At 33.2% G+C, this 14,117-nt stretch overlaps 2 protein-coding genes across 2 annotated transcripts; both read left to right on the plus strand.

Moving 5' to 3' along the window:
• Positions 1 to 1,852: 1,852 nt before the first annotated feature.
• LOC123913589 (sugar carrier protein C-like) lies at positions 1,853 to 5,604 on the plus strand. Its single transcript, XM_045964378.1, has 4 exons — positions 1,853 to 2,036; positions 2,260 to 2,582; positions 4,035 to 4,664; positions 5,057 to 5,604. Exons 1-4 carry the CDS (start codon positions 1,904 to 1,906, stop codon positions 5,513 to 5,515), a joined length of 1,545 nt encoding a protein of 514 aa, XP_045820334.1. The 5' UTR covers positions 1,853 to 1,903; the 3' UTR covers positions 5,516 to 5,604.
• A 2,853-nt stretch (positions 5,605 to 8,457) lies between these two features.
• On the plus strand, positions 8,458 to 13,206 carry LOC123913585 (internal alternative NAD(P)H-ubiquinone oxidoreductase A2, mitochondrial-like). The gene is made up of 9 exons (XM_045964372.1): positions 8,458 to 8,595; positions 10,129 to 10,764; positions 10,914 to 11,127; positions 11,242 to 11,402; positions 11,495 to 11,560; positions 11,661 to 11,824; positions 11,922 to 12,036; positions 12,268 to 12,447; positions 12,798 to 13,206. Exons 2-9 carry the CDS (start codon positions 10,180 to 10,182, stop codon positions 12,948 to 12,950), a joined length of 1,638 nt encoding a protein of 545 aa, XP_045820328.1. The 5' UTR covers positions 8,458 to 8,595; positions 10,129 to 10,179; the 3' UTR covers positions 12,951 to 13,206.
• The last annotated feature ends 911 nt before the right edge of the window (positions 13,207 to 14,117 follow it).

A 14,117-nucleotide genomic window follows, 5' to 3' on the forward strand; every position in this document is an offset into this window, starting at 1 on the left:
AACCGAAATTTGTTTTCAAGGAAAAAAAAACTTCGGTTTCTATAAACCGAAGTTTTTTGCAAGGACAAAATTGGAAATCTAGGGGATAAAAGAATCACGGAAGGTGGGGAGAGAAAACATCTTATTTTTAGCCAAACAATCTGAGGTGACCACAATAGAAAGCCCAATCAATACTGATATCACGTATATGTTTCAACTTTCATGTAACGAGTTCGGTAAAATAAAAGTTTCAAGTAAAAAGTACTGCTTTTGATCAACCAAAAAAAAAAAAGAATACTGCTTTTATAAAAAAAAAAGTTAAATCAGATTTTTGGCCTCTTAATTTATTTACTGATTCCATTTTGGCCTCAATTATTTATTGTTTCATTTTAGCCCCTAGTTATATTTTGGGCTGCCAACTATTCAGTTGGTGACTTGAGATATAAACAAATTTCACCACTATGCTAACCTTTTAACATACTATCCGTGAAGGCAATTATTGTGTTGTGTCGATATTCTAGCTAAACTGAGAGCTAACGACCTAGATCATTTGGCTGTTATTCATGAACCCCTTTCTTGACAGATATATCATATATATCCTAAGAGTGTCTTTATCTTTTGTGTCTTTAAGGAACTAGTTTTTTTTTTTTTTTTTTTTGTGTCTTTATCTTTTGTTTTCTCTTTTTCTCATGTAACAAAAAGAAAACTTTTGTCTACCAATATAGTGTGACACAAGTAGTAGATACTTGAGTCCCTTAAGAATTTGGTTCTGGGTTCCATCTCCGGTCGATACATATGGAGAAACATTTGTTGGAGAGATAATCTTTGGTTTCTGCAGTTACCTCGAGGGGATTAGTCTCTGCAGTTGCGCGCGGAGAACACCTTTGGTTTTAAAAAAAACTTTTTTCTTGAATATTCAATTTTTTTTTATAAATATTTTCATATTTAATTTCTTATTTAGTATTCTGTTTGTCCCAATTTATTATAAGTAAAAAAATTAACTTTCTTTATCCCAAATCATAAGTAAAAAGACTAATTTTTATCATTTACAATATTTATTTTTACTTATTTCTTTGTCCCAAATTGCATTTAATTTGCTTAATTTGTTTTCCTATAATTAACCAATAAATATTATTTTTATACCTTTTCATGAAACTTAGTTCAAAGGAAAAACAAAAAGTCATTCTTCAAATTATTAGGTTTTATTTTTCTTAATAAATGTGAAATTCTTTTGCTTATAAATTTTTTTCACCATCGGTATCCGGCCTACTGGACCGCCTAATCTGGTTCGGGGTCAGTTCTGACATCAAGTGGTTTCAGCCCCCTCCCGATCGCAAGGGATCAAATTGTGGTCTTTCTTACCAAGTCAAACGCCAATTACCACTGGACCAACTAACGATTGATATTTTGCTTATAATTTAAGACAGAAGGAGTACTCATAAAACACTTGATGTATCTGAACCATATTATGGACTAGATATATCAATTATTCAATAAATTTATAAAATGAATATTTGCTTATTTTTCTTCCGTCCCAAAACATAAGGAAAAATTAGTCAAATAAAATTGATGTATTTAATTAAAATTTGGATAAAATACATCCATTTTATTTGACCAATTTTTCTTTATGTTGGCAGAACGATAATGAGAATGAGACCAGAGTGAGTATTATCATAATATCATCTCTTTAATCCTTATCCACTTTTGACTAAAATACATATGTTTTTGGGAAAAAAATTAATATCCAAACTTAATAGTAATATGTTTGTGTGCACTGTACATTGGTAATATAAGCGAAATTAAATCTTTCCAACGTTATATAAACACGCCTGCCCCATCTACAATCTCTATCACTTTACTCTCTCTACTAAGCTCAAAATAAAAACTGAAAGCAGCACAGTTCAGAAAAAAACAGAAGCAGAAAATGCCCGCCGTAGGAATACCCACCGGCGGAAGCAACAAGGAGTATCCCGGAAATCTCACTCCTTTCGTTACTGTAACATGCATTGTCGCGGCTATGGGTGGTTTAATCTTCGGCTACGATATTGGAATTTCAGGTACATTTATTGCAATCGTAGTTTTAATTACGTTGCGAACTTTGATAATGCAATATATGTTACAGCCTAAGATTAAACAGCTGCAATTGCTAATGCAATGTGTTGTAGAAACTTTTAATAACTTTATATTACTATCGTAATTGCAGTTGTTGACCGCAATTTAAAATTCTGTCATAATTTTTTGTTTGATTTTATTTGATTTGATTGCATGGATTTTGGTTAGGTGGGGTTACATCAATGGATCCGTTTCTAATGAAGTTTTTTCCTTCGGTGTATCGGAAAAAAAACTTGGACAAGTCGTCAAACAAGTATTGTCAGTATGACAGTCCGACATTGACTATGTTTACATCGTCGCTATATCTGGCAGCGCTACTATCATCGCTGGTGGCGTCCAGTGTCACCCGTAGATTTGGTCGGAAACTTTCCATGTTTTTTGGAGGTTTGTTGTTCCTCATTGGTGCTCTTGTTAATGGTTTTGCTGAATATGTTTGGATGTTGATCGTTGGTCGGATATTACTAGGCTTTGGTATTGGATTTGCCAATCAGGTATATTATCTGAGTATATCCCTTTCTTTCATATTCTTACCTTCTTTTTATTGGCACAAAGCATAACATTGTCTCATATTCTGTGTTATGGACTAGAGAAACCAAATCTACTGTCTTAGGTTCAAGCATATGCATGCCACATGAGGATTGAGATTCCCTCTCGTAGAAAACAACATAAGTTTTCACGCAGTTTAACATCTCAACCATTAATTACAGATCTGACGGTTCCGATTAATACTACTTTAAAATTATTCTAAATGATTTTAGTCTCATATTTTAGATCAGATGGTCCTGATTTGTTACAGTGTCCTGCTCTAACAGCAGGAAATCCAGATCCTACAACATGATACATATGACAGTTTGACGCAGTTTTGACACAATTTTATACCACAGCCGTCCGATCTAAAATACACGACTGAGATTGTTTTAAGTAATTTTTTAACAGCATTAATATGAACGGTCCAATCTACAATCAATAGTCAGGATTCAAAATTGTGTGAAACTTTGTTAAAAAATACTTTGGTAAATCTACATCCGATACTCTCTTTCACCAATATTATAAACAAATATTCTTTTTTTTTTTTTTGACAAAACAAATATTCATTTTTTAATTCATTAATTTATTGATATATTTAGTCTATATTATCTATCAAATACATCAGTTATTTAATAATATTTTTTTACCAAAATTTCATTTTATTGTTTTTTATAATGAATTTCACCTTATCCAAAAAGATTTTATATATCATCCTTTGTATGACTTTTGAATAGATAAGATTAATTTTAGTAAAAAGGAAAAAGAAGAAAACAGATAAGATTAAAGTGAATTACTTTTAATGGTCAACAATTTTAATTGATTGACATTGCAATTTTTTCACATGAGTGCATATGAATTAAAACTATTACCTATTTCTTCATATTATTATACTTAATTATTATTAATATTATATATACCTTTTTTTGTTGATAATTTATTAATAATATTATATATACTATTTTGGATAATATTATTAATATATATTTAGTAATTAATTTATATTAGTAACTTACAGTATTGAACAATAAATTTATTTTTGACTGGTATTTTAATACATTACTAATTACTACTTTATCATAGTATAGATTTTTTTTGAACTAATTATAGTATAGATTTATTATTATCATTATTATTAATGATTTAAATAAGTGTTTATATTATACTAATTCTTTTATCTGTATTTGTATATAATATTATGATTTTTCATTTAAGAAATTATTAAAAGATAGTGATATTAAAAAAAATATTTATACCAATTTTTTTTTTTGGGGTTACATTATACCAATTATTTTAACTTTCCCCAGACTCTCAATATTAAAAAGTAAAAATAATTTAATTTACGTACACCGTTATTTAATTTATATACACCGTTATTTTTACCATGACCCTATCTAATTTTTTATTTTTTTTTACAGTCTGTACCAATTTACCTCTCTGAGATGGCTCCCTACAAATACAGAGGAGCTCTAAGTGTTGGCTTCCAATTATCAATCACAATTGGTATTCTTGTGGCCAATGTATTGAACTACTTCTTTTCCAAACTCAAAGGTGGGTTAGGATGGAGGTTGAGTTTGGGTGGTGCTATGGTCCCTGCACTTATAATAACTATTGGATCAATAGTCCTTCCGGACACTCCCAATTCCATGATCGAACGAGGTGATCGCGATGGAGCCAAGGCTCACCTTAAGCGAATCCGCGGAGTGGAAGATGTTGATGAAGAGTTTAATGACCTTGTGGCAGCTAGTGAAGCATCCATGCAAGTGGAAAACCCTTGGATGAACTTGTTGCAAAGGAAATATAGACCTCAACTTTCTATGGCCATATTGATTCCTTTCTTCCAGCAATTTACCGGAATCAATGTTATCATGTTTTATGCTCCTGTGCTATTTAGTTCTGTTGGTTTTAAGGATGATGCTGCTCTTATGTCTTCTGTGATAACTGGAATTGTTAATGCTTTTGGTACTATTGTATCAATTTTTGGAGTTGATAGATTGGGTAGGAGAGCCCTTTTTCTTGAAGGTGGTCTTCAAATGCTCATATGTCAGGTAACCATTTTTTTTTTATCTTCAATGCACTATTTAATCGTATAAATTACTAAAGGAGTCCCTTAAGTGCAGAGTAGCTACCAGAGACATTATTTGTAGTAGTCGGAATTCGAACTTCAAATTCCTCATTTCTGCACACTTAAAATGTGCGGGTTATTCACTAGGTTATTTGACCAAAAGAAAATACGGAAGGAAATGTCCAATTTATTTCCTTGAGTGTAAATGATCTCGATTCTCAACTGTTTAAGATCGGAAGCCTCAAATAACACAATAACAAAATTAGTTTTAAGATCGGAAGCCTCAAATAACACAATAACGAAATTAGTTTTTCATGAATATTAAACTCTTTAGATTTTTTTTTTCAAACATTTGATTTGTTTATTTTAATATAGATTGGAGTTGCAGCCGCAATTGGAGCCAAGTTTGGGATTGATGGAAACCCTGGTGAATTACCAAAGTGGTATGCTATAGTTGTGGTGCTATTCATTTGTACTTATGTAGCTGCATTTTCTTGGTCATGGGGTCCTCTTGGTTGGTTGGTGACTAGTGAGATCTTTCCATTGGAGATTCGTTCAGCTGCTCAAAGTGTCAATGTATCAGTCAACATGTTTTGCACATTTTTTGTTGCACAAGTTTTCTTGACCCTGCTTTGCCACATGAAGTTTGGCTTGTTTATCTTCTTTGCCTTCTTTGTAGTGGTGATGACAATCTTTGTGTATTTCATGTTGCCTGAAACTAAGGGTATTCCAATTGAAGAAATGGGCAAGGTTTGGAAGGGACACTCATATTGGTCAAGATTTGTTGATAATGATGATAAAGGTGATGAAATTGAGATGGGAAAGAGCAATTAGAAAAAAAGTGTATTTAATTACTCATATGTTTTCATTCTCTTTTCATTAAAGATTTTTCATTGTTTGGCTAAGTATATTACTTTTTTTAATTTGTTTGTTAAAAGAGTATATTGATATTGCTCTATTCAATATTGAATCAAACATTTGAAATATTTGTTTGCCTTGTATTATTTGTTATTTTATAGAATGGAGTCTATTATTATACCCTTGTGTTTTATTTTTAAAAATTACATTAAAATTAAACAAGACCAAAACATTAGAAGAAAAAATTATATCAAAATTAATAAAAAGAAAATTACATAAAATTGTGTTGGAATGAAACAGACTAAAGTCTACCACTAACATCTCTTTATAAGAATAAAAGATGAGGCGACCTAACTTTCCATTTTTGGAGGCCTATGAGAGTAAATGAAACTCTCTTGTTCATATCCACAAATGTGGTGGAATAATCACTCACCATAAGAAAAACACCATTTATGTTGTGGTTTTAAAGCAACCCAAGAACTTTTGTCGACCAATCATATCATTAATCATCATAATTGTTCTTGGTTTATCAACGCATTATTCTCACACATCTTCATAAAAAACAACGGTTAGAGCAATATTTATAAACCAGAATATAGTTGAGACAAAAGAGGAGAGGAGGATGAATGCTCCAAATATAAAGAACAAAATTTATAGATGAGAGTAAGACAACTAATTCCCCAAATAAAAAACAACACTATTACAGAAAACAACCAAAAAAGACCACAATTCAAAACTATGACCACCTACCATTCTCAAGTTCATATTGCATGACTCAATCACTTAATGAGAGATTTTTAGGGGGAAAGAAAAAACCAATTAGTTCACTTAATGACAAAAGTGTAAGTGGTTGGGCAAAAAGGCCAACAAGCCTCTACAAACCACTAAATATCTCCTTTTACCCTTTTTTCACTATCTAATTTTCACACAAATTTTATCACCATTAATTTCAACATTTCCTGGAAGTCCTGTTCACCCTCCACTACAACTTTTCGGTATGTTATTTTAATAGTGTTCCGGTTTATAGAAAGATTACGGATTAAAAAGTGTTTTGGCATAAGGTATTCCAGCCCTCCCTCCTCTCTCAACTCTTTGTAAACTTAACCCACTTGAAGTTGGAGTTGGTCGAGTGGTGTTGGCTTGGGCTCTTGGAGTTTGCTCCTCTCAAGGTCTCAGGTTCGATTCCCACTGGTGCCAATTTCGGTGGGCTAAGTCCATACAGAGCAAAAAAAACTCTGACTTTAAATGGGGCCGCCGCAAGTGGGCGGTGGGATTGATCCCCTTGGATTAGTCGGTCCTAAGGGCGGATACCAAGTTTTCAAAAAAAAAAAAAACTTTTTGTAAACTTGTGGACACTACAACAGTATTTACAACTACACGATAATTTGATACGCAAGAATATATAGTCGAATGGGCTCGTGAGGTTGGAATGACAAATAATGTCACTATTAATATTACTAGATCAAGTATGAAGGTGAAACTTCAAACCAGAACAATTCGTATGAGTGTTTCGGCAACAACATTTACACCAAAAAACTCATAGAAATTGTTCTGGAATCAATATTCAAACAGGACACCCATCACTAATAGTGTTAGATAATAAGTTATTGGGTCTTATGTCCTTGGACCTTTTGTTAATTGGGCTTAAGGTATATAGTTTAGTTTGTTTACTATATATATTTTAACTTTTTACTCACATATAACATATTGTTTGGTTTACTATAATGAAATCCTAGTAGCTTTCATTGTCTTCTCTTGCATTTCTCTTTTGTTAATAGATCTAACATGGTATCAGAGCTTGTACCGGTAACAATATGTAAATCAGAACACTCAAAAAGTGTCTCGATTTGTATTTCGAACCACTTACTCTTTTTTTTTCTCTCTCAATGAAACCGGAACAATTTTAGTGAAATGTGTAAAAAATGAAAAAGCTATTGATTTTAGTTTATACGAGAGTAAAACAGTCACTTCATGAAAAGTCAATTGCAGAGGTTAAAGAGAAATTTTGTTTCCCAATATTTTGTGATCTAGATTTTTTGTCGTAGATACTGCTCCCAATTTCGAACGGTTTTCATTAATTAATATTAAATCTGACAACTGAAACTAAAAAAATTCAGTGTTACACTACAATGCAATATGAACCTTCAATTTTAAATCGGACGGATCAACTACCGCGTGTAGAAAATCCAATTAGAATATTTTGGGAGGGAGGAGCTTGAGACGCACGGAAACAGAAGATTCAGCGAAGAACTAACTCCTTTTCATTTGCAACAATGCGTCCCCACCAGATTTATTTATTTATTTATTTATTTATTTAATGCACCTTCTTTGACCACATTCTTTGCTTCCTACTACAGTTCACTTGAATAATACTGGAAGAGTGGAAGCTTCCTTATTTAGTCAAACTTGGAATGACTAAAATTCTCTCTCGTGACGAAACCCATTCAACAGACAGGGACATCATCGTCTTTCCATCCCCCAAACGGTGCCGTTTCACTTCTTCACAACCCTTGACGGCTCCCACATAATTTATTCTAATTAAAATAACACATAGAATATACTAATTTTTTTGTCATAAAATGCGTAAGAAATAGAATATACTAAAACGCGGGCATTTGGCCCGCCATTATGTATAACCATAGTATTAAACTATTAATTAATTAATTAATTAATTTAGAAATTATTATGTAGTTACTTTTTCTAACACACAATCCATGTTCTTTGCATTGGTAGTGGAGGCAAGAAAAATAAGACCTTCTAGAACACTCAAATTTCTTGGGTCTTAAGTCGGCGCAAAATGAGAAATCAAAAGAGTACTATTATAACCTAATAGTATTAATTAATATAATAATAATAATAATAATAATAATGCATCTATTCTAAATATCCTAAATAAAAATACTCGTGACTTTAATAGTAGGTGAGGTGCGTGCAATTTATAACCCACCCTCATTACAAAAACCTAATAAATACCGAGAATTTGGCTTAACAAAGTTCTGAAATCTTCCGCAACCAAACCATAAACCCTTCAACTCGAAACAAAAAAAATCAACAAGGTTAAATTTCTTGTCTGATCTTATACTTAATAATAATAATACTATAATGTCATTCATAATTATCATTATTCATCTGTAAGTTATATCGCTCTTTTGTTTTCCGTTCAATACTATCTATATTTGGAAATATTTATCACCGTTTTGTTCTTATGTCAAATGTAGTGAGTGATCATCTATTGTCTGTCTGTAGTAATTTTTCTTCAATGAAACTGTATTTTCATCTGCTCATTTTGAATCTAAGATCAACAGTTTCCATAAATCCAATCAATATTTGACATCTGTACATAAATTTGTTGTTTATGATCAATCATTTACAGCAATAGCCCCTAACATGATCGACGTATTGTCCAATAAGGACTGTTTTTTGTTTGTACACAACATGTTAAACTACTAGTAATTTTTTATTTTATTTTTTCAAATTAAGGAATTTGTGATAAGTGAACATGTTTCAAACGTGTGTCAAATTCAATGTGCGAGTTACATGTTCCGTAAGTGCAACTCAATTGGTAGTTACAGGGACACTGATATGCAGTGGCTCTGGTTTGAACCCAGGATTCCACACTTCTTTCACATTTAAAATGTGTGAGTCTGGTCACTAGGTTATTGATGTGATCCTAAAATTCTATCCCTTAACAAGAAGAATTATTTCGGTCATGGAATAAAAAGATCCAAAGTTAAAGATTATCATCCAAGCACGCGATAGTGGAAAATGAAGAGATCCTCCACTAAGCATATGAAAGTGGTGCACCAAGCAATAAAAGAGCACCACTATCTCTTCTTTTATTTTGCATTTTCCTTGTAATAATTCAGCCCCACTATCATGATAGTTAGTAGCTGAAATCCTTTTGTTTTCTTAGGAGTTACTTTTTGCTTATTACATCATTATAAGCCATTCCTATATATAGGAGGCATGTAACTCTTGCTAAAAAAGGATTTGGATTGAGTAAAAATATGAGATTTATTCTCTTTGGTTCTCTGAACCTCATTTTTACCTTATTGGCTTGCCGTGACGCTAATCTTTGACTTATCAACCGGAGCCTCCATAGCCGGTTGTGGCGTCCTCACGACTTATCAATCGGTTTTTCCATCCCGATTGTGGCGTCTTTCCACCACCTCTATCATCACAACTCTTGTTTTGTTCCAACCGCTCCGCGATTCTCATCAGTTACTGGGCAAAAAGTATGTGCTAGTTACATGTATCAAATCGAATATTGTAGAATCTGTTACCATGTTTAGAGTTTCTAAACTTTGGAAGTACTCTATTCTTTGTAACTACCAATAGTTGTTGATCAAAGCTATAGTATTAACTTTTGTTTTTCTTGTCCTATATTCTTGGAAATGATGATCTTCATTTTGTCACTAACCAATTTGATTTCCTTGCTTCCCTCAAACCTCAATTGTCTTTCCTTTTGTCTCTGCTCATGTGCTGAAACAACCAATTTGCAAACAAATTTGTATATATAAGTTTGTTATTTCTTGTTAAAAATTTCATTCTTGGGAAGCTCTAACCTTTGAAAATTTTGATCTTTTCAGAAATCGTAGAAAGTAGTATAAAGCATTGTCACTAGAACTGATTCAATAACAATGGCCTTAGCAAGGATTGCTAGGAGCAACCTGAGAAGATCAGGTGTAGCTTTCGGAAGTAATGCTAATGCATACGAGAGGGATATGTTCAATGAGAGAACATACACAACCAAATGCTCCCTACCTTCTAGTGTAGATGGAAATTTTTCGTATATTTCAAGAATTAAGGAACAGAACTACATGAATACTTCGATGAGAGGAATAGCAGGAACTCCATCCTATCAGTTTCCTAACACACAGAGAGTTATAGATGAATCTGAGTCAGAGTTGGAAGACGATCCAACAAGATATGCAGGACTAGAGGCAACAAAACCAGGTGAAAAGCCTAGGGTGGTTGTTCTTGGTACTGGTTGGGCTGCTTGTCGGTTTCTTAAAGGGATAGACACCAAAATTTATGATGTTGTGTGCATATCACCAAGGAATCATATGGTTTTCACTCCTTTGTTGGCTTCAACATGTGTTGGTACTCTTGAATTCAGGTCTGTTGCTGAGCCTGTTGGTAGAATACAGGATGCACTTGCAAGGGATCCCAACTCATATTTCTTTCTAGCTTCTTGCAATGGAGTTGACACAAACAAACATGAAGTGAGTAAAATGATTTACCCTTCTTTTAGAAAAACTATACTGTTACAATGGAATGTTCAATTTGTAATATTGATAGACTAATAAATTTGTGTTTGTACAAAGTTATTTTTCTAGTGAAATGCTTAGTTAATTTTACTACGTGTTAACAGGTTTACTGTGAGGCAGTTACCAATGGTGGATTATCTAAAGAGCCTTATCAGTTTAAAGTAGCATATGACAAGCTTGTAATTGCAGCTGGAGCTGAGCCTTTAACTTTTGGTATCAAGGGAGTAAAGGAACATGCTTTTTTTCTTCGTGAAGTGTATCATGCTCAAGAAATAAGGAAGAGACTTCTGCTTAATCTCATGCTTTCTGAAAATCCAGGTAGGTGTTTCATATCTATACTAGTTTGTTTCTATGCTTAATTTGTATTACTGATTATATGCATTTGTCAATTTTTTGCCAAAGCACGGGCTAATAACGTTTTGATTGTAACAGGTATATCAGAAGAAGAAAAGAAACGTCTTCTGCATTGTGTAGTTATTGGAGGTGGTCCTACAGGAGTGGAATTTAGTGGTGAATTGAGTGATTTCATCACGAGAGATGTTCGTGATCGCTATACTCACGTTAAAGATTACATCCACGTCACACTCATTGAGGTGCTTGATTTATATATTGAAGTCTATTTTGTGTTCAGAGGTTGTTAAACTCAGTGTACTTAACCATTCTGTTTTTAACTTTTCATAATTAGGCAAATGAGATACTGTCATCTTTTGATGTTAGCCTACGACAATATGCAACCAAGCACTTAACTAAGGTAAACCTTTGGAGTTTTGATTGTGTCGTGTATATACCAATCTTCCAGGATTAACTTTCAAGTTTAAGCCTGAGACTAAGACATTTAATTTTTGTATCAGTCTGGAGTTCGTCTTATGCGGGGTGTTGTGAAGGAAGTACATCCTAAAAAGATAATTTTGAGTGATGGAACTGAAGTTCCTTATGGTCTCTTGGTCTGGTCTACAGGGGTTGGCCCCTCTGAGTTTGTTAAAAAACTGAATCTTCCCAACTCTCCAGGTGGAAGGTATGTGAAGCCAAGATAATTAACTAAATCAAATTTCAATCTTTTGCTCATTTTCCATATGTGATTTTAATTTAATCAATGTTGCTAAATGATACAGAATTGGTGTTGATGGTTGGATGCGTGTTCCCTCTGTTGAAGACGTCTTTGCCCTTGGCGACTGTGCTGGTTTTCTTGAACAAACTGGAAGGCCAGTGCTTCCAGCTCTAGCTCAGGTTAGCCTAATTGTCTATAACGTTCTGTCAACTCATACAAGTGATCAAGATAATATCTAAACTAAGTTTAGTATACATTAATTTATATCGTCCTTAAACCAAATGAGATGCATTAATTTATATAGTACTACATGAGTAGGAAAGCTTCTATTTCATTGTATTGGAAAAACAAGCAAAGCATCAACAGTTATCCATGTCCTATGATCTGATGAATGCATTGGTCACTGACAGGTTGCTGAAAGACAAGGGAAGTTCCTTACGGAGTTGTTCAACAAAATCGGTAAACAGAATGGAGGAAAGGCTATGTCTGCAAATGACATACAATTTGGTGAGCCTTTTGTGTATAAACATCTCGGGAGCATGGCATCAGTCGGTGCCTATAAGGCACTTGTTGATCTACGACAATCCAAGGTATATATAATATAATGGGAAAGTTTCTATTTCTAGTTACCTAACTACTTACCCTTTGGAGTCAAATGAAAAGAAACATAGTTACATAGTAATTAACAAATCAAATACATATTACTATTTGAACATCAAAATACAGACTGGATCCTCTTCAGCACTTTCTCTCATGTTCCTCCTACCTTCATCAGGGCTGGACACAAAGTGCATGAAAGGATTCAATTCCCCGTATATGATACCATATATGTTTATATTTATCTCTCTCTTCCAAGTACATTGTATTTCTCTTAGCAAACACAAAAGATTGCAAGATAGCTTATGATTTTGTGCTGAATATATTTATGCTGTGTTTGTAGGATGCAAAGGGACTGTCACTTGCTGGTTTTGTTAGCTGGCTGATATGGCGCTCTGCATATCTTACGCGTGTGCTGAGCTGGAGGAACAGGTTTTACGTGGCAGTAAACTGGGGAACAACTTTAGTCTTTGGCAGAGACAACAGCAGGATATAGGTTGAATTTTAGCTGAAGCATTGTAGCAACAAAACCAATACATTTTTTTGACTCTATTTTGGTTGAGTGGTCAACCTATGTATTCTTTTCTTCTTTCAATTTAGTGTAAAACTTATATCACATCATAATATAAAAATGTTGGATCGCACAAATATGAAATTTTATGAGAACTTGTTCTTCATATTTTCTGGATTCATTGTAAAAGAAAAATAAAAGGGTAAAGCAAGAAGCCATGTGATTCAAGGTGTTTTGTTTATACAGGTAGACATTTTATCGAACAATGTAGATAATAATATATTAAATAGTCTGTTTTCATTTTTTCCAATCGTGTCTTCCTACTATTAAGTGTATGTAGCACCCTGCACAACAATAAGGTTGGTCTAGATCAACTAAAGTTGACATTGATGATTGAATCTTCATCAATTTAATCTCTTGTGACTTTATGTCTAAGTTTGAAATGGACCGGAAGTTTTCCATTTGGTGGACTATACATATATGGTTTATTAATTCATAATTCATTTCCATTGTAAGTGTAAAGAGTCATTATATTGTTAATCAACCATAGCCATTAAATTATTAAATAATATAAAAAAAAAGACTTTTATCATAACCACACCTCTAAAGTCATGCACATGAATGTTGCATTAAAAATCATGGTGCATGAAAATTGAAGTCATATAGTATACTAGTATATGGTAACTGATAGCGAACCTGCTAGTTTTCCTGCTTTGGTGCCTTCTCTAGTCTGACTTTTCTTTCTTTCTATAAAATAAAAGTTGAACTAGTAAAAATATTGATTGTTGGTAATTGAGAATAATGTGTACATTGGATAAGTAATTCAGAAGAAGTCATGGTTGAAGGCTTGAAGTTCCTTTTTATTTTGAACTGAACTCATGAGTTACGTCAAGTCCAATGTCATATCCATCGTATGATGTTATAACTATTGGCTTATATATACAATCGTTTACAACCTCACATGGTATGCATTTTCTTTAGCCTCTACCTTCACTTTAAGTTTCTATTAACTTGGTCGCCATAGTGTTTTCTACGGGTACCCTCCTTTTGTCATAGTCGGTCACCTCACCTCTAACGCTCGGATTCCGACCTCCGGCTCATAACATTTCTTCCACCGGTCCACCACTGTGATTTCTCTACCTTTTCTTTGAT

The sequence above is a fragment of the Trifolium pratense genome, linkage group LG3 (genome assembly GCF_020283565.1).
Source record: "Trifolium pratense cultivar HEN17-A07 linkage group LG3, ARS_RC_1.1, whole genome shotgun sequence".
In the NCBI taxonomy this organism is placed as follows: domain Eukaryota; kingdom Viridiplantae; phylum Streptophyta; class Magnoliopsida; order Fabales; family Fabaceae; genus Trifolium; species Trifolium pratense.